Here is a 20,304-nt window from a genome sequence, read left to right as displayed (position 1 = left end):
GAGTTCAGACCACCCCAGTGAACTCATGAACGCTGCATCCGCGTCGGAAAGAAGCTGGTACATTATCTTTTGAGCCAGATGAGTAGGACCCCGCCCCACGATGGCCGAATCCGGGGTGTATAGAGGATGTACCCCCGATTCAGGGAGAGGTCCCTCATCTGACCCGGACCCTTCTAGAGAAGAGACTGATACGACTAAGATCTCAGAAATCTTGCGCTTACCATGCTAGGGGACTAATGGGCTAGGATTAGTGGAAGCCTTCTTCTTATCAGACGGAAGGAGGAGGCTTGGCTCGAGGAGGTGGAGAAGAGGCTCGCTTTGGGGCGGAGGAGGATGAGCCTGCCTTCTTCTTCACAGCAGTAGGGAAGCTAGCAGGTCTCTTCGCAGTAGTAGAGTAAGAACCTGTTTTCTTCTTCTCAGCAGGCATAACAGTCTCCCTTTGTGCCCATCGTGACTGTTGGAACGACTGACTTCTGGGGAGCGGATGATGAACTCCTAGCCTTCTTTTTCACAGCCTCACGAAGCAATTAAGCATTCATGACTCTAACACCTGCAAATAAAAACAGTGAACCGAATGAGAATATTATCAAAGAAAACAATAAGCAAAAGAGAGACAGAAAGGGTGAAAAGATGAGGATATCTACCGGCGTCCTCCTTTAGCTTAATTTTCACGGGACTTAACCCGCATGGCACAGGAGATCTTCAGATAGAAGTTGGGAATGCTAAAAGCATCGGTCTCCTAATACACTCATTATCTCCAGATACTCCTTATCCTTCTTGTAACCCTTGGAAAGTTCAGGCTTGGTGAAAGTAGGGTATCAATCGATATAACAAGTCAATTCTTTGGGTGGCTGGATATAGAAGAAGTATTTTTTCCACTCCTTCACATGACTAGGAGCCCCCTCGAAAAGATTATGGCTAGACCGAGAAGTCACATAAAATGATATTTCTTTTGATCTGGATAGAACTAAGAAGTAGGAGAAAGTGGTGCAATCCAAAGGGAGGTCTAGGGCCCGGAATAACACAGCGAAATAGCTTATCAAGCGGAGAGCATTGAGAGAGAGCAGACCTAGATGCACCTGATAGTACTTGCTCAATTCTTGGAAGAAATCACACAAGGGAAAGCGAAGACCGGCATCAAGGTGGTGTCTAAACAAGGTGTAGGAGCCCTTAGGAGCTAGGTAGGGTCGGTCCTTAGAGGTAGGAATGATGATCTGATGGGAGGGCAGGAATGTGCCACAAAGTTCTAAGTTTTGACTCGCTAATAGGAGGGATGTGGGATGACAAATGACCGTACCATAAGTTATCTGCTTCAGATATGTTCACTTATTGGGTCATATAATGAACTTTCTTACCAGGAAGACTGTGGGTGGCGACTTCCTCCTCATGGGAATTAAGGGTAAATTCAGGATCAACTAGGGAAATCCTACTCTGGCTAGACTCACTAGATTCACTAGACCCGCTAGACCTCTCGGAACCACTCGAGGAACTAGACTCGGAATCGGAAGAAGACATAAGTGTTATGGATAATCAAACAGCAAAAGGAGAGAACTGACCCAGAAGAGACATTAAAGAATACTCAAAAAGCCGCAAGGATGAGCCGGTGATGAGCACAAGTGTGGTACGAGCGTGCGGCTGGGAGAGCGCGCGCTGGGGTGAGGCACTGTCGGGGCGTGCTGAGGGATAGGGCGTGGCTGCTGTTGTGCGCGAGGTGATGGACGAGCGGCTGTGCGAGCGCTCGGGCGAGCGTGCGGCTGGGAGAGAGCGCACTGGGGCGGGGCGCACCAAGCAAGCTTGTGGCAGGGGCGAGGCGCAGCCGGGCGAGCTTGTGACAGGGGCAAGGCGCTTCGGGTGAGCTTATGTCAAGGGCGACGCACGCTTGGGCGAGCTTGCAGCAGGGGCGCTGGGCGAGCGTGGCTCGCACGCTAGGCGGGTGCTGGGCGAGCGTGGCTCGGACGTTGGGCGAGCGCTGGGCAAGCTCGGCAGGGGCGAGGGCTCGACGGCATCGGCCGAGCTCACAAGCGTAGGCGTAGAGAAAGAGGGTGGGCTGTGATGGTGGAGCGTATGTGAAGTGCAGAGGAAATTATGTAGGGGAGAAGTGAAATTGAAATGAGAAGGCGACTGCTATTTATAGGGGAGCTCAGACCAAATCTTACCATTCAGGACAAGATTGCGATTTGATCTGATATCTTTCCCTTCAGAGCAAGATTACTGATTTGATTTGTTTCCAAATCTTTGGAGACTTACGAACGGCTGGAAGAAAATACACAACTCGCACCCAGTAACCAGAGGACAGCACAACTAATCGAACTTCGAACCTGTGATTCAGTTCGGCTTGGAAGGGGAAGAATGGTGATACTCCATGGATGTGCCCGTTACCCCTGGCCCATCTCTAGCCCAAATGGAAGACAGGTCCATTAAGGGTCCAGGTATTCTCCTATAAATATCAGGTTCGAGTGTTTAGTTGATTTATTCACTATATTGTTTTCAGCAGCACCCTTAGCTGCTCCCCCCATATATCCTCAGTCTCTGACTTGAGCATCGGAGGGGCTACGTCAGGACACCCTCATGGCCCCGTTCTAATGATCTTATTTGTGATTTCAGGCTCAAGGTATTTTCAAAACCTGCATCTAGATTAGTGACACTTACTGGAAGCGGACCCTAAATTTCCCGTGAGTATCAAAGAAATCCATGGAAGACCCGCATCATGGATAGAGCATAAGAGTCGCAACATGGAAGAGCCGAGTAATGCCCTTCCTTTAACAAACAAAATCCATACCGCTTCTGACCCGAGCCTCACCCATGATCATATCTTACCCAACCCCTGCTCCTTGATCCAAACATGGTTGCAAGGTACAACACTAGCCGTCATATCCGCTCCTTCATAGGAAACCATGCCAAACACGATCTCACCTCGAGAATCATTACATGAAGGAAAAGGCTCAAAGAGTCTAGCTTTTTTATCATAGTCATTCGAGCGGAGCCCATTCAAATATTGCAATTAGATAAAGTCCGCTGGATATAAAACACATGAGTAAGAGTGTCAATTCAGGTGGATCGGGTGGGTCGGGTTGAAGCATAGTACTATTTAAACATTGTCAACCCAAAAACTCATAATTTGAATCTGACTCAACCCGATTTTGAATTTTTTAAATGTTTTTAAAATTAAATAAAATTCAGAAAAAATAATATTTTAATTTAAACATATAATAACAAAATCTCCCTTATATATAATTAAAATTTGAAAGTCTAATTGTAAAAAATTAGAGTATATGGACTAAATCAAATAAAAAATTGTTTAAAAAATAAAAAATGTAAAAATAAATATTAAAATATGAAAATTTATGATATAAATATACAATAAATATTTTTTCAAATATACAATATATAAAAATCGAGGCAATATTTATTAATTAGATATATATTTTTAAAAAAAAATTTAAAATGTTCGGGCCAACCTTATTTGCTCTTACACGATTATATTTTCGGGTAGATATCAGGTCCAACCCGACCTGACCTCAAGCACACAACATATTTTTTTTGTGTCGAACTGTGTTAGGTTGGTGGGTCGGGTCCGATTTAGATACCTTTATATACATGGGCAAATCTTTTATGATAAGCATAGAATCTCAAAAATATCAAAATTTATTCAAAATTCAAAATATGTATAGAATAATATCAGATTTGTATGAATCTTATAACAATCTCGAATTTCAAGCAACTTGTCTTACTATTTCACTAATTATTATCACTCAGCACTACTTTTATAACAAATTTAAATTTGGCAAAAACTTGTGTGAGACGGTCTCACGGATCGTATTTGTGAGACGAATCCCTTATTTAGGTCACCCATGAAAAAGTATTACTTTTTATGCTTAGAGTATTACTTTTTATTGTGAATATGGGTAGGGTTGACCCGTCTCACAGATTATGATCCGTGAGACGGTCTCACATGAGACCCACTCTTTAAATTTTGTCACAATATCGATTTAAGTATCAGAGTGACTACATCAAAAAACATCTCTGACACCCTCTAACTTATGTTCATTTTGTGTAAATCCACATCGAAATTTTGTCCAACCCGATCTGAATATCAGAGTATTGCATAGCTCACCAGACCAGAAACTATCTATAAATTGAAATTAATAGTAATCAAGTATGACAGTAATAGAATAAATAGTACTCGACACCAGTTGCTCAACCAAATGTTATGTTGGATTGTTTGGATATCCAGAAATAGATATGAATAATTAAACACATCGACATTTTCAATAGCACTAACATATAATCATATATAAAATATTAAATTAATATAGAAACAAATTAAAGTATACTGCATATTGCAAAGAAACAAAAATAGAACTAACGCATCAACGGTGATCACAAACTATGCAAGAAAATAACTTGGCCGCAAATGATTTGGACTTTTTCTTTGATGGTTCTTCACTTTTATCGCTGATATTCGTCGACTCCTTTGTAATTGCAGTATTCTTGAAAACAATTGTGGATCCATCAGCTCCATTTTGATTATGTTTCTCACATTCATCCAAGAATTTTTTGAAAGCATTATGCACGTACTCTACCCCGTTTGATACAGTCATGTTTTCGACTAGCTTGTGTGGGAAAATGTCCTTCACATGGTCTCCACTTAACGCCGCAACCATTTGCACCAACTCCTCCTGGAACTCACTTAACTTTGAGTCCTCTTTCGCCACGGCTTCTCGCAATTTTATTGGCTTTGATAAGGTTTCTGCAAGTAAAATTGAAGCCTCAATTAATTAATTTCACTGGAAAATCAATGCATGCACCATATATCCCTTCAAGAAAAAAAAATTAAATGTCGGCGAATATTATGGATACTTGAGAGAAATGTTCGAAATATAACTTGTATGAATGATGAGATTATATGTAGTAGTCTACGCAGAAAAATAAAGATCCCAAAGGTTGCACTTTTTTTGTTAGTCAATATCGATACTGCAAGTGTATGGATCGAGTTATGGTTCACGACTCCTGATCTAAAAAAAGAAAATAATTTTTGTCTACTAACTTGTCTATTTTGGGTTTTGGTAAAGTTAGTCTACAAATTTCGATTTTGATGGAGTAACTTTGATATTCATTGGCTTTTAGTTACAATTCATCTTAATAAAGATTTGACACCGAAAAATATTAATGTTGTACTAGAAATATATCGATGACATATCAAAGGTCAAGTAAGCATTCAAACCAAAATAGCTGGAAACTAAAAAATAGTGCACCAAATCAAATTTTGAATAAGTAGTGGATTAAAACTCAAAACTCGATAAGTTAGTAGATCAAAACAGTTAGACGTATGATTTCCAAATTCCAATGGCATGCTAGGTTTTTTTTAACCTTCGAACGTGTGTGGCAAGACTCGAGTGGCAAAACTCGAAAATAGTATATGCAAGGTGGGTCGGAATTAAGTAAGGAAAATTTACCTGGGCAATCTGTTCTTGGGGTGTTTCTGGTCAGCACAACATCAAAAGTGCCAGCCCATGCGTCACGTTTGGTTAGAAAAGACTTTAGATTGAAAATCTTCTTCACAGTTGCAGGTATTGAAGAGTGTTCGAATTCTGAAGTGGGATATGGCCCTGAAGGTCCATGCAGAACTGCATAATCATCATTAAGATCGAAATTATTGAAAATATACGGATGATCAGGGACGTAGCCAGAATTTTTTTTTATACTGGGCTGAATGAATCGATAAACAGCATTAAATAATATAAATCAAATATTTAAAAATTCCTTCACGCGAAATTTTCAACTAGTAGGAGACTAGCAGCTCTCATCCTCTTGTTTTCATTTTTGGGAGACGGCTGTGAAAGAAAACCCTCAAGAAATGGGCTAAATATTGGGCTAAAAAATAAAAATACAAGGCTAAAATTATAAAAAAAGAAAACTCAGTCCATATTCCTAATTAAATCCAAAAAAGTAGACTGGGCTGGAGCCCACCCTAGCCTTTGGGGTGGCTCCGTCCCTGCGGATGATTGATTATATTGTTATTTTTTTAGTAAGATCAATTGTCAAAAAATAAGGAGAAAGTAAGTAAAATTTTAAATAAATTGATATACATGTTTCAACTCAAGTAGGCCGATAACCTTAATTGTGAGAAAAGCATGTGTTTGTGGTTTGTATGATCTTTACATGATCAAATTCCTTACCAGTTCCTTTCTGAATCCATGGAGAAACAATAATGGCCGGAACCCTAACTCCCAAACGATCAAACGAAAACTTGTAAGGGTCTGGACCAACAATCCCATCTGGGCTAGGGACGCCCCCCACCGGAGTAGGGACATGATCAAAGAATCCACCATGCTCATCATACACAATTATGAACAGCATCTCATTCCATTGAGGACTACCCCTCAAGGCTTCGTACACTTCTTTCACGAATTTTTGGCCCTCGTATACGTCGTGAGATGGGTGATCGTCGTTTCCTGGAAGAAGTTTAAGATCGAAATACCTTTGTTCAATCACTACATAGTTTGGCAACTTCCCCTCCGTACAGTGTCTCTTGAAACTCAGATCAAATTGATGGAAATTTTTTATGTACTTCAGCTTCCTAAGATTCCTACAAAAAATTGCAACAATTTAAAGTTAATTGATTAGTGAGAAATTAAGGAATTGTTGTGGATCATGTACATTTGACGAGTATATATGCATGCAATTTTCCTAGTGTTTCAAAAGACTATCTACCGTCTGGCGCCTCGGCGAATTTTTCAAGCTGAAATCTCTTGAGACATTCATGTGTATTATGTTCTTGAATTATTATCATATTTAAAGTCGTAAAAAAAATTAATAATATATAGATATTAATAAATTTTTATATATCAATCAACCACATCATTTGTTTTTACTACAACCTGAAACTTAAATAATTCTCTTCAATATTTTTCCAACTTCTTTGCTGCTTGTTCTTGCTTTTGCTGCTTGTTCTAGCTTGTGTTTTGTTTAGCGTTTAGGTTTTAAACTTTAAACTAGAGTCAAGGTTTTAATTTTATTATTTTGATATTTTGAACATGTTTAGGATTCTAAGATAGCAGTGAATAGTTTTGTGTATCATGTAAAATTTAAAAAGAATATAAATCAATGTATGTTATATAAATAAAAGATTTTGTTTTAAAAATTTTAAAAAAAATACATAGCATCCACCATCAATGACGTCTCTTGTTATTAGTAGCAGACACTACAAAATATATTGCATGGTCCATCATTGATAGTGACGTTTTGCCTTATTGTTTAAAAAACTCTACTTTCTACTTTATTTTTTAAATTTAAAAACAAATCATTCTTAAAAAAACCCTTGATTATGACACGCTACCAACTTCCGAGTTATTATCCGAATATTATATACTTTGTGCGATTAGTTCTATAGGGGAATTATTCATTCATTCATATTAAATAAATAATTTTTAAGAATGTTTTGTGCCATTAGTTCTATATTCATTCGTTCAAAAATTATTAAATTCGTGCAATAAGCTTGGATTCACTTAAAAGATCGAGAAAATAATGAAATGAAATAGACTAAAAATGATTAACCTGTAGAAAAGTGTAGCTGGAGGGTACTCATAATATATTCCGAACGAGAAACCCTCTTCATCCAACGATTCAAATATAGTTTTCTGCGGATACCCTTCGATCAAATGCTTTGTATCATTACTTGTAGCCCCATGCGAAGTGGCCGAGTGCACAAACAGCCGGTTCGGCTGAGTCGAGGCTGGCACGGCTGCGAACCACCTGTCGCACACTGCGAACTCCTCCACCAGCTCTTTGTAAACGGGTATATATTCGGGTTTAAACCCGTTCATCACCGTAGTTGACATGCCACTTTGTTTCCTTTCAGCATTCTGGGCAAACCCTTTCATGGTAGGCTGAAGCTGCTGGTCTACTTTCCACTGAACGCCGAATATTTGTTCGTATACGTCTTGAATGGAGTGGCCGGGATCGGGGTCGACGAAGTGTGACCCGGATCCAAAGAAGAGCTGGTCTGAGTCCAGGTTCGTGGTTGATATCGGGTTCGATTCTTGCCCGGTTACGCCATTGATTTTTGGGTTCAGGGTTTTCATCCAACCTAGCATGTGATCGAAGGAGCGGTTTTCTTGAACTAACACGACGATTGTTTTGATCGGGGAGTTTAAAGTTTCAGAAGCCATGCTGGGATTTTTTTTGGTGAGAATTCTGAAATGGAAACGGAGATTGGTTGTTGGGTGATCCGTCAGGCTTACTTGGCTTTTAAGATGGATTTTTGTTTTTTTTGGGAGAGTTTTGCTTAAAGAAGAAATTAATAGATCTTTTGAAAATTTGTTACTAGGAGCAAAATTTCCTGCTTAAAGATAGGCAATTTTCCAACAATACGGCGTTTTTTTCTTAGCTAATAATTTGTTCTCTTTTCGGTTTTCCTTTTGAGTCGGGAGGAGTTTGCTACAATAACTTGGGAACATTTTCAGTATAATTGAGCTTTCAAGCATTTGCATTCTCTCTTATCCACAAAAAAATGTTTGTGTGATGTCTGGACCAACATGTTTTTCACGGATAAAAATCAGTATAAAACATTAAAATATTATATTAATAAGTAATATTTGAGTATCAATTGTTTTAAATCTGATACAATAGATAATATTTAAAGTATTAAATTGGAACAAATTTATTAATAACATATATACACATATTTGTATATTCAAAAATCATATATTAATAATATATATGAAACCGTTGATATTAAATATCATATTAGTACTATTTTCAATGTTTGTTATGATTTTCATTTGAAAACACAAATATGCCATTAATATCAATATTTATTATACATGTTTGAGTACTTGTTGCGTGTTTTCTTGATTGCTCGCAAGCGCACGACGTCAAGTTATAGTAAAATGAATTTTTTGAGTACAAGTGTCGATCCCACGATGAATGTGTATATAAATGTATATTAGTGCTTGTGATTAAAATAGTCTCGACTTTATTTAGAAAATTCAATTAAAAGATTTGATTGCGAGAATAATTAAATTGAAAAGGGATCTAAATGTAACACCAAATTGTAACAAATAACCATGAAATAAAATATCGCACCAAACTATTGCAAATAACAATGGAATAAAAGATCTAGAGGTCCGATTTCACTCAACTATCCACCATGTGTAATTTCTTGTAGCTATGTTATAAAAATCGTTCTTATTCATTAGCCAAGAATCCTATAATTATCTACTCCTCTCCCGAGTGTTAAGTAGATATTAGTTATCTAAAAATATATTACAACGTTCCCATCAACAGTCTACAATTAAATAACACATCAAGCACTAGATTCTCTATAGGCTTCGATAGCATTATAGAAACTCACGAACTCTATAAATACCATTGATGTGTTTTTCTCCTTTTTTGTTTATAATTTCCTCTTCTGAGTGATAATTTGTAAACATATAAATCATTCAAATTATTGCAATAAATTGAAAGTATTAAGATTAGAACAATACAAATGAACAATATGAAGAACTTAAATAGATTAGCTCATAGATTCTAACACATGATTTCTAGTTTTGTTCCATCTTTCCTCTAAAAATAAAAATTAGTTCATAATAACACAAGTAAAACAACAAAACATAGTTCTAAAACAAGACATATCAAATGAAAAATAAAATAAAGAAGAACTTAGAACAAGAGTTTGAAGTGTTAATTCCGTCCCCGGAGTTGTGCAATAGATTTCCAAAAACTTGATGAACTTGAATCTTCAATCTTCTAGCATCAGCCTCCACTCTTCCCTTGGTTCCCCAATACCCTAGATGGTAAGTAAAATGATGTAATTTATAGTCTACGACAAGCCTCAATCCGCTGCACACCAAAATCTTGGACTTCCATGCGCAACACATCAAAATACAAATTTTTCGGATTCTGTCGTGCAAAGACCGCGGGTGCGGTAAAGAACCTACCGCGGGTGCGCTGCTTCTACTAGTGTGTGAGCACAGGTGCGGTGCATGTTTTAACGCAGGTGCAGTGCTTCACCGCAGGTGCGGTGTATGTATAAGCGCGGGTGCGCTGCCGCTTCTGTAATTTTGATCTTTTGCACTTTCCAATTCAACACTTTACTACTCCAAACTCTCATTCTAAACTATCAAACTACAACAACAAAAACAACAACAAATCACATAAAACCTGCTCAAGAATAACAAAATTTCAAGTTAAAAACAAGTAATAAAAGTACAATAAATTGCACTTATCAGTACTCACTAATCATATACTAGTATCATATATAAAACAGCTGATACTCAAATATCATATTTTTAAATTTATTTTATAATTATTTTCATCCAAGAAAAAACATTTGAGTCAAGGTAGTGCAGAAACATTTTTTTGGGTAAAAGAGTGTGAACACATAATTTGTCAAATAGAAACTAAATACAATCTTTAGTTTGGATGTGGAGATTTAAAGAAAATTTACATTTTATAAAATACAAGATAAAAAATAAAGACACAAAAACTATTCAATCAAATTAAAATAACAACATCAAACAAGATTTTATTCCATTAAGTGCGTCAAATCGACTAATATGTATCATACCACGTCATTATACTCTCTCCAACTATTTTTTCATATATATTCAGATAATACACACCATTCTGAATTGCCATATAAACAAAATGTTAAATATGTTGAAAATAAGATTTGCAAATATTGAAATTTAGTGTGTTATAATATATTTATTTTTGGATTATTTCAAAAGAAATTTTATAAATAGGTCTCCCAATTTATAAAGAAAAAACACAATTGAGTGGAGAAAATTTTATAAAGTTTGTAGTTTAATATATTTTGTGAGTTTGAGATTTTTATTTTTTACCATAAATTTTTATTTTTAATAAGTTATCAGCACGATACTCGAAGGTTCTCCATATTTTTCCAAGCTTCAAAACACAAGAAAAAGGTAACAATATTCAAAAGTAAGAATATTTATTTTACTGTTTATTTATTTTTATTGTGTATATATTTAATATATACTATCATGTTATTATATAAAAAGAGTCTATGACACATCATTATAATAACGTGATGTTATTATATTATTACACTTTTTATATATTTTTATTGTGTTACTGCTTATTTATTGTATATATATATATATATATATTTGAATAATATCATGTTATTATATAAAAGGAGTCAATGACATCTCATCATAATAACATTATGTGTTATTTCACTGTTTATATATTTTTATTGTGTTATATAATAATTATATTTATATATATATAATTTTTTTTGTATAATGTCAAGTATTATATAAAAGGAGTCTCTGACACCTCATTATAATAATGTGATGTGATAGACATAATTATTTAAACATGATTATCATTATATACATCATATTATTACCATAAAATTATAGATATACATACATTTATTTTTTTAAGATTTTGTAAACTGTCATAAACGGCTAGTTTTTACCCTATAAATATGATTTCACAAATGCATTCAATCACTCAAAACTTACTCTTCCTTCCCAATTTTTTTTTTCATCAATTTTTCGAAGAAGAAGAAAATGGTTAGTTCAAGGTTATTTTGATAATTATTTTGGTTATTATACTCATTAGTCTTGTATTTATCAGAGAATTTCCGCCTCACGTCTTTTCTTTATTTTCAAAAATTCTTGTATTTATAATTTATCCGTTATTTTGTATTGTCATATTAATAGATTTAGAATTTAATTAATAAAATACATTGTTATTTTTATAGTACCACCATGTCAAATTTGGCAAAACTTGAATTCGTTGTGCTCGACATTACGAGAAAAAATTTTATGCCATGAACTCTCGATGTAGAAATGCATCTTAAGTCATTAGGTCTAAATAAGATTATTAAAGAAAATGGCTTCTCATCATCACAAGAAAAAACAAAAGCTGAGATATTTTTACGTCGACATCTTGATGAAGGATTAAAATGTGAATATCTCATTGAAAAACATCTCATGACTTATGGAAAGGATTAAAGGAAAGATTTGAATATATAAGGAAAGTTATACTTCCGATACATCCAACAGATGTTCAGATGTATGTTTATTATCAACTCGAAATGTATCATTTGCAACATTACCTGCTTAAATAATAAAATTGTGGAATCAATTTCCCGATTATACAATCAAGAAATTTAGGCTTGATAATGCTGGTGAATTTACTTCCCAAACTTTCAATGATTATTGTATGTCAATGAGAATCAATGTTGAGCATCATGTTGATCATGTACATACACAAAATAGATTAGATGAATCATTTATTATACACCTACAACTGATTGCTAGACAAATTATTATGAAAAAAAACTCCATGTTTCTATTTGGGGACATGCAATTTTACATCATATTGCATTAATTCGCATCAGACCAAGTGTATATCATAAATATTCTCCATTGCAGTTTTCCTTTGATAAAGAACCGGACATTTTTTATCTGAGAATTTTTGTATGTATGGTATATGTGCCTATTGCACAGCCTCGAGTTATAATTTTTGTATGTATGGTATATGTGCCTATTGCACAGCCTCAACGAACAAAAATGATAACTCAAAGATATATCAGTATTTATATTAGTTATGATAATCCATCTATCATTCGATATTCTGAGCCTCAGACATGCAACGTATTTACATCATGTTTTTGCTGATTGTCATTTTAATGAGGAAATATTTCCAATAAAGGAAATTACATGGTATACATCATCAATATTACATCCAAATCCAAGAAATAAACAATGTGAAAAGGATATACAACAAATTGTGCACTTGCAAAGAATAGCAAATCAAATACCAGATGCATTTTTATAAACAAAAGGGGTAACTAAATCATATATACATGATATAAAGCTCCAGCTCGAATTGAAATTCTCAAGAAACAAATTAAAGACACTTAAGAAGTCATGAAACGATTGAAGCGTGGAAGGCCAATTGGTTCCAAGAAAAAAATCCTCGAAAAAGAAAATGTATAGAGAAACACGATGATCACAAAATAGAGAATGATATTCGGGCAGAAAAACATGATGATGAAAATGTTCTGTTAGAACCACAAATTGATGAGAATCATGAAATCTCTATCAATTAATATTGGAAAAATATGGAACCGAAAAGATATAAAAGAAATTGATGAGATATTTTCTTACAATGTGACATTTGACATCATAAATGACAATGAAGATCATGAATCAAAATCTTTAGGTGAATCTAAAAATCGACAAGACTGGATAAAATGAAAAGACGCCATTCAGCTGGGTTTGCAAATTAAACAAATAGATTTTGGAATTTTTGGTCACCAGTCAAATTATATAGAAAAGGTCCTTAAAATTTTTAATATAGATAAATCAAATCCATTAAGTACTCCAATGGTTGTTAGATCATTAAACATAGAAAATCATCCATTATGTCCATGTGAAGATGATGATGTTATTCTTAGTCCAGAAGTATCATATATAAGTGTTATTGGTGCCCTTATATATCTTGCAAATTGTACAAGACCAGATATATCTTTTTCTGTAAATTTATTGACAATATTTAGCTCATATCCAACAAAGAGACACTGGAACAGAATTAAACTTACATTTCGTTATCTACGAGGAACAACATACTTCGAACTTTTGTATTCAAAAGATACCAATCAAAGTATAATTTGTTATGCTGATGCTGGGTACTTATCTGATCCACACAATACACGTTCCAAAACCGGATATGCATTTGCTCATGGAGGCACTGCAATATCTTGGTGTTCACATAAACAAACACTCGTAACAACTTCATCAAATCACGTTGAGATTATTGCACTACATGAAGCAAGCCGTGAATGTGTGTGGCTAAATCAATGACCTAACATATCCAAATCTCATATGGATTATCATTCGACAAGAAGCCTGTGATACTATATGAAGATAATGTTGCATGTGTTACTCAAATGAGAGAAGATTATATAAAAAGCGACAACACTAAACATATTTTCCCTAAGTTCTTCGCATTCACCCAAGAGCTTGAGAAGAATAAAGATATTGATATTCGTTACATTCAATCAATTGGAAACTAATCAGATCTCTTCACAAAGGCATTTTCTACGAAAAATATTCAGAAAGCATATATATAACATTGGATATGTACAATCTATGAAATTTGTGAAGAATCGTTCGTGTTAACATGAGGGGGAGTTTACGTGACTGCACTCGATTTCTCTTACTATATATTGCTTTTATCCCAATGAGTTTTTCTAGTAAGATTTTTAACAATGCAGTATAAAAAAACATGTAATAAAAACAATCATTGTATCATGATTATCATCACAAGGGGAAGGTTAAAAACAAGAGTTATAAATATTGAAAATTAGTGTGTGATGATTTATGTAATGTATTTATTTTTGGATTATTTTCAAAGAGGTTACATAAATAGGTCTCTCAATTTAAAAAAAAAAACACAATTGAGTGGAGAAAATTTTATAAAGTTTGTAGTTTAATACATTTTGTGAGTTTGAAATTTTAATTTTTTACCGTAAATTATTATTTTTAACAAAATCTATTTTTATATAAATATTTATATAGGAAGCATAAAACTCTAATCGCACACAACGACCCGTGCATCTATATTGCACTGGTTATAAAAAACGAGGGCTATACAATAATCTCTCATTGTATCATTATAATTTATATATACTAGCAAACAACGTACATGTGATGCGTCGTTTGTTGGTGTAAAATAATGACTATTAAGTTTATGAATAATGGTTATGTTCATTAATATATCAAATTTATTAATAAATTTTTTTATATTTTTTAATTATTATTTGGATAAAAATAATACATTTATATTAAATATGTGATTTATAAAAATAATATATGAATTTTTGAATTTTTAAAGTGAATTAGATATTGTAGTTATGAGTAAATTATATGAAAAATATTATTTATCTAAATGAATATGATATTTTCGTAAAAACTAATTGGTATCACAAAGTCGATCTAAAGACTTCAACCTTTTTATGCTATATAGAGTAAATGGTCATAAATGACGATTTCGTGGAAAATTATCATATTCAAAAAAATATTCTAATGACCATGCTCTATAAAAATTTTTAAACAAATTATTTAATATCATATTTAGTAATTGTTTCAAACCACAATATTACTCCTATATATTCGTCCATATGCGAATATATTGTCAAATTTTTGGTCTATTACATTGTCAAATTTTTGATTCAGTACGTTATTCTTATTAATAATTTTTTTCTTCTAATTTTAGTTTTTTATTCTTATTATTAATTTTTTTCTTCTAATTTATTTTTTTATATAGTATTGATGTGACAGTTATACGACATCTATGTAGTATTTTTGATATGATGCTAAAGTGTAGATGTTAAATTAGCATTTTCAATTAAAAAAGGACTAAAATTATAATCACCTAAATATAAATTAAAATTGAAAATTATAAAAAGCTAAAATTAAACGAATCAAATATATAAGATTAAATTTGTGGTTTTATCTTTTTATTTTAGAAAGCATAAACACGTGGATAATCCTAGTCTCTAATAATAGTTTCGTGCTGTGATACGTAATAGGAGTTCGTGGTGTTGGTTATGAGTACAACACGTAGGGGGGATACCAACCGATTTCTTATCCATCTTAAACTTTATCCCGTACGTCACTTGATTAATCTGACTAATAGATTTAATGATTTTTATAAAATATTAGAGATTTAATCAAGATTCTTTTAATATTATATAAAAATCTACTGGTATTCAAAATATATTTTTATATAATTTTAAAAAATTAAGTGATATTTAACATTGATTTTTCAAAACAATATATATTAGATGTATTGTAATTTTCAATAGATTTTTAATAACATTATCTTATAAAAATACATGCTTAGATATTGTTTTCTTTTAGAGTGAGTCTCATGTAAGACCGTCTCATGGGTCATAATCCGTGAGACGGGTCAACCATATCCATATTCACAATAAAAAGTAATAATTTTTCTTGGGTGACCCAAATAAGATATACATCTCACAAATACGACCCGTAAGACCGTCTCACACAAGTTTTTGCCTTTCTTTTAAGAGTGAGTCTCATGTGAGACCGTCTCACGGATTTTAATTCGTGAGACGGGTCAACCCCACGGATATTCACAATAAAAAGTAATACTCTTAGCATAAAAAGTAATATTTTTTCATGGATGACCCAAATAAGAGATCCGTCTCACAAATATGACCCTTGAGACCGTCTCACACAAGTTTTTGTCTTCTTTTAAACCATGCATGCAAAACTTTTTTTTACCATTTAACATTTCCAATCATAAAATTTCAAATTCTTTCAAAATAAATATTTTAAATTCATTACGGCATTCAGGACACTGCCAGGACTCCTAATATTTTTCAGCTGTAAAATGAACGTTTTGCCGCTGAAATCCTAATTTTCTCAATTAACCCTTGGACCTTAAAACTTCGACCCGAATCCATCCAAACCTACCATAATACCTTAAAACAAACCCATGAACATTTTTCAGACGTAAACTTAAGCCCATTGACTAAATTCGTAATTTGTTTTAAAACTTGAACCGAAGTCCCGGTTTTAACCCGAATCAATCCAAAACTCAATCGAACCTTACCATACTTTCATCATAGCTTAATAACACCTAAAGAACCACTTATCAAACTCAATTCAAACTATTTAGGACCCTCAGAAATGCATAGACACGTGCTGTAAATTTTTGCACTTTTCCATCCAAACCCTAGCCCTCACCAAGTACAAGTTCTTCGATCCTGTCCTCAACCAACAAGTCCAGACCCTATGCAACCTTTCTAGGACAAAGAATAAACCCAAGGGAGCCATCTGGACCAAGCCCTACAGGCCATGCATGCGCAGCCCTCAACCTGTGCCCCCCTTCAAGATTGCAAGACCGAGCCACACGCCTACAGCCCTTGTCCTTGCACCAGCCTCCCCTCCATCTAGGACCATATGGAAACCCTCTTAGGACCCTTTAAAACGCCTCAATGGCAGCGTACTGCTGCCACACCCTTCAAGAAACTAAAAGTTGAAACCTAGTTCCCTTAAAGCCGAACAAATCACACAGCCCTTCTCTTTCCTCGTTCCAGCAACCGTGCCTCTAAGGACCATTATACCTACTGTAATTTGACCCTCTACCCATCAAAACATGGCATCCCCTTCATACCATCAAGAGACATCAAGCATCATGCAAGAAAGATCATGTTTTCCATGTATAATGCATAAAAACGAACATAAAAGAAGGGACATCAGATTTCTCCTGCAACAATTATATTCACACATAATATGGTATGAATGATGAGAAAATAAGGAATAAGAAGTATCTTTGAATGATTCACACACGAATAAACAATTCTAGCTAGACGTGAAGGGACTTTGCCTAAGGGAGGGGAAACCTTGCTGAGTTTATCCACTTTAAAACCGACGTGAATTGCTTCTAAATGTGTAGGTGTGTGTGCGTGTGTTGTAGGGAGAGAGAACCTAGGTTTCAAATTACTTCAGGCTTGTGGTTTGAAGAGTTTTTGGCTTTGAAAATTCCTACTTTGGTTATAAATAATAAGGTAGAGACTTAGTCCCAATACCCTTAGTATAATAGGCCCATTATAATGTAGGAAAATATCTCATTTAGGAAAGTTTTTGGAAATGTTAACTGACGCTCTAAAAAAGTCCTTATTTTCATCAAAAATCGTTTACCGGTTTAAAATATGACTCGACATGTAAAAACATCACAAAAGACACCATTCTCAAAATTACAAATTAAATATACCATATATTAAATAATTAAAAATAATAATTTAATAAAAATATTTTCCCTTTACAGTCCCTGGTCTCCGTTCCTCGGTCGCGTCTCAAATAACTCTTGAAAACACAGTTTTATGTATTCTAATAGGAAAACTTATTTTAAACATGTAAACATGTCTACCACATTTAATTAATGCAATTATAATAATTTAATTAGGCATTTTTCATTTTCATTAGATTTGCATGCTGTTGGATTACATTATCGCATTTTGAACCTTACAATTCCTCCCTCCCTTAAATGAAACTTCTTCCTCGAAATTAAGACTCACCAAATAACTCCAGGTAGCGACTCCTCATGTCGGTCTCATTTTCTCAAGTAGCTTTCTCCTCAAAATTATTTAGCCATTAGACCTTGACCATATAAATTAATTTATTCTGGAGCCTTCTTTCTTACCTATCCAGAATCTGCGTTGGCATTTCCTCGTATGACATATTTGGAGTCAACTGTAGAGGTTCATATTTCGCAGTATCAAGATATGGAACACATTATGCACTCCAGTCAGCATCGGTGGCAACATCACTCTATAAGCTAATGTTTCAATCTGCTCTAGAACCTCAAACAGTCCTATGAACCTCGGACTGAGTTTGCCTCTCTTGCCAAACCGCATAACACCCTTCATGGGTGCTATATTCACAAACACATGGTCACCTACTCCAAACTCTAGCTCCCTTAGCCACTTATCGACGTAGCTTTTCTAGCGGCATTGAGCAGTTTTCATCCTATCTCGGATTTTGACTATTAGCTCTGCTGTCTGAATGATCAAGTCTGGGCCTAACTCTTATCTTTCCTCAACCTCGTCCCAATGTATCGGTGATCTACATTTCCTCCCATAAAGTGACTCGTAAGGAGCCATACCTATAGACGATTGGTAGATATTGTTCTAGGTGAAATTCACTAGAGATAATGTAGTGACCCGTTCCAGAATCACCTACTAATCAAGAAACTAAGCATGCAATTAACTTAATTAATAATAATCAGAGATAACAGCGGAAATATGGCCGACGACAAAAGTTATACAACCCAATCGAAATCAGAACAACTCAAAATATATTCGGTACAACCATATTGAATAGAATAGTACTGAAAACTAAACCAACCAGCTACTCACGTCCTCCTCCTCCTCCTCCTGAGCTGTCCAACCTGAGGCCTGCCCCGTGGGAATGGGGTGTCCAAGATAAACAAAACCGAGGACGTGAGCGATAAGAACGCCCAGTACAAAAGCATGAGTATACAAACCTATATGAAATGCACATGCTATGATATGATACCAGGGTAGTCAAGAAACAGGAGTAACAAAGGATCTCAAAATGCTCAGTCTAGAGGCGCCAAGTGGATAGTGCCGCGCGGTACTCCTCTGGGTCACTGCATCCACTACAAGAACAGACGTGGACCTAAAATGTCCCGGATCACCGAAGCCCTCCGGACCCGTCGGCCACTGTGTACTCTCGGTGTCCATGCGTCCACAAGACAAGACAGGGCTGAGCGGCCCCACAAGATATAGCTTATCTCGAAAGAGATACAGCTCAACAGTAAAGGCTATCTCGAAGGAGATACGGCTCAACATGAAATGCAACATGCATCATAAAACGTGACATAATAGCATGCATCATATGACATATATCAATGCACCACATAATCATGCAACACATATAAGAATGTATACTCGACCAGGATATCTCGGATAGTACTTTCGTACCTCTATCACAGCAAGCCTAGCCTTACGCAACACCGCTAATCAGGTCTAGAACAAGCCTACGCATCAAAAGCATACCCAATGAACAATACTACCATGCTAGACTAGCAAAACTAGTACTACCAAAGGTTTAGGGTTTACCTTCGTCCGTCGACAGCCCTTTGATGTCGATTGCCTCGTAACTCAGGCGTCGCTACGCTACCAATCCTGGCAGCTCTTGGCTATCGCTCGACCAACAACTAACCCTAGAAACCTTCCAAACCTCTCAACTAGGAGACACAACTTCAAGAATTTGCAATCCAAAATGAGGAATTCCGAGCACTATTTATAGGCTATGTTCGGATCCACCGAACACACTTCGGAACGTCCGAACTCCTACGTGTCCATCGGCTCTTGACACCTCATGATCGGATCCACCGAACCTACACTTCGGATCATCCGAACTTGCATGCAAACTGACGTGTCGATCAACTCTTGACACCTCATGATCGGATCCACCGAACCCACTTCGGATCGTCCGAACTCTTCGGTGCTACCGAACCATCTTCGGTCCGTCCGATCATGACCATGGTCAAAATTACACATTAAACCTTCTTAATCACCATTAATTCGTTAATTACCCAATTTGGAATTCAGGCTACTACATTCTCCCCCCCTTAAAAAGATTTCGTCCTCGAAATCAAGTTTAGAGGATGAACAAAAAGGAGTAACAACCTTGTTATTATATCTCAATTGTTGCTAAACACAACTGATATTTAGATTACAACGGAAAACACACACAC

The 20,304-nt window shown here is 35.1% G+C and overlaps 1 protein-coding gene across 1 annotated transcript; it reads right to left on the bottom strand.

Annotated features, from left to right (window-relative positions):
* Positions 1-4,227: 4,227 nt before the first annotated feature.
* On the bottom strand, positions 4,228-8,403 carry LOC140813200 (non-specific phospholipase C4-like). Its single transcript, XM_073171676.1, has 4 exons — positions 7,558-8,403; positions 6,180-6,589; positions 5,457-5,627; positions 4,228-4,750 (listed from the first exon to the last, which is right to left on the bottom strand). The coding sequence occupies exons 1-4, from the start codon at positions 8,169-8,171 to the stop codon at positions 4,371-4,373; spliced, it is 1,575 nt and encodes a 524-aa protein (XP_073027777.1). The 5' UTR covers positions 8,172-8,403; the 3' UTR covers positions 4,228-4,370.
* Positions 8,404-20,304: the final 11,901 nt, after the last annotated feature.

This window comes from Primulina eburnea, chromosome 14 (genome assembly GCF_022965805.1).
Source record: "Primulina eburnea isolate SZY01 chromosome 14, ASM2296580v1, whole genome shotgun sequence".
In the NCBI taxonomy this organism is placed as follows: Eukaryota; Viridiplantae; Streptophyta; class Magnoliopsida; order Lamiales; family Gesneriaceae; genus Primulina; species Primulina eburnea.
The sequence above is the reverse complement of the archived record's forward strand: the minus strand, read 5'-3'. Positions and strand labels throughout refer to the sequence as shown.

What these genes read in the sequence shown, in the direction of transcription:
- LOC140813200 (XM_073171676.1), bottom strand. Translation starts at nt 8,171, where the DNA reads ATGGCTTCTGAAACTTTAAACTCCCCGATCAAAACAATCGTCGTGTTA. An exon ending in CCAGCTACACTTTTCTACAG is followed by an intron (nt 6,590 to 7,557) that starts GTTAATCATTTT and finishes AATTTTTTGTAG; the next exon opens with GAATCTTAGGAAGCTGAAGT. An exon ending in ATGGATTCAGAAAGGAACTG is followed by an intron (nt 5,628 to 6,179) that starts GTAAGGAATTTG and finishes ATGATTATGCAG; the next exon opens with TTCTGCATGGACCTTCAGGG.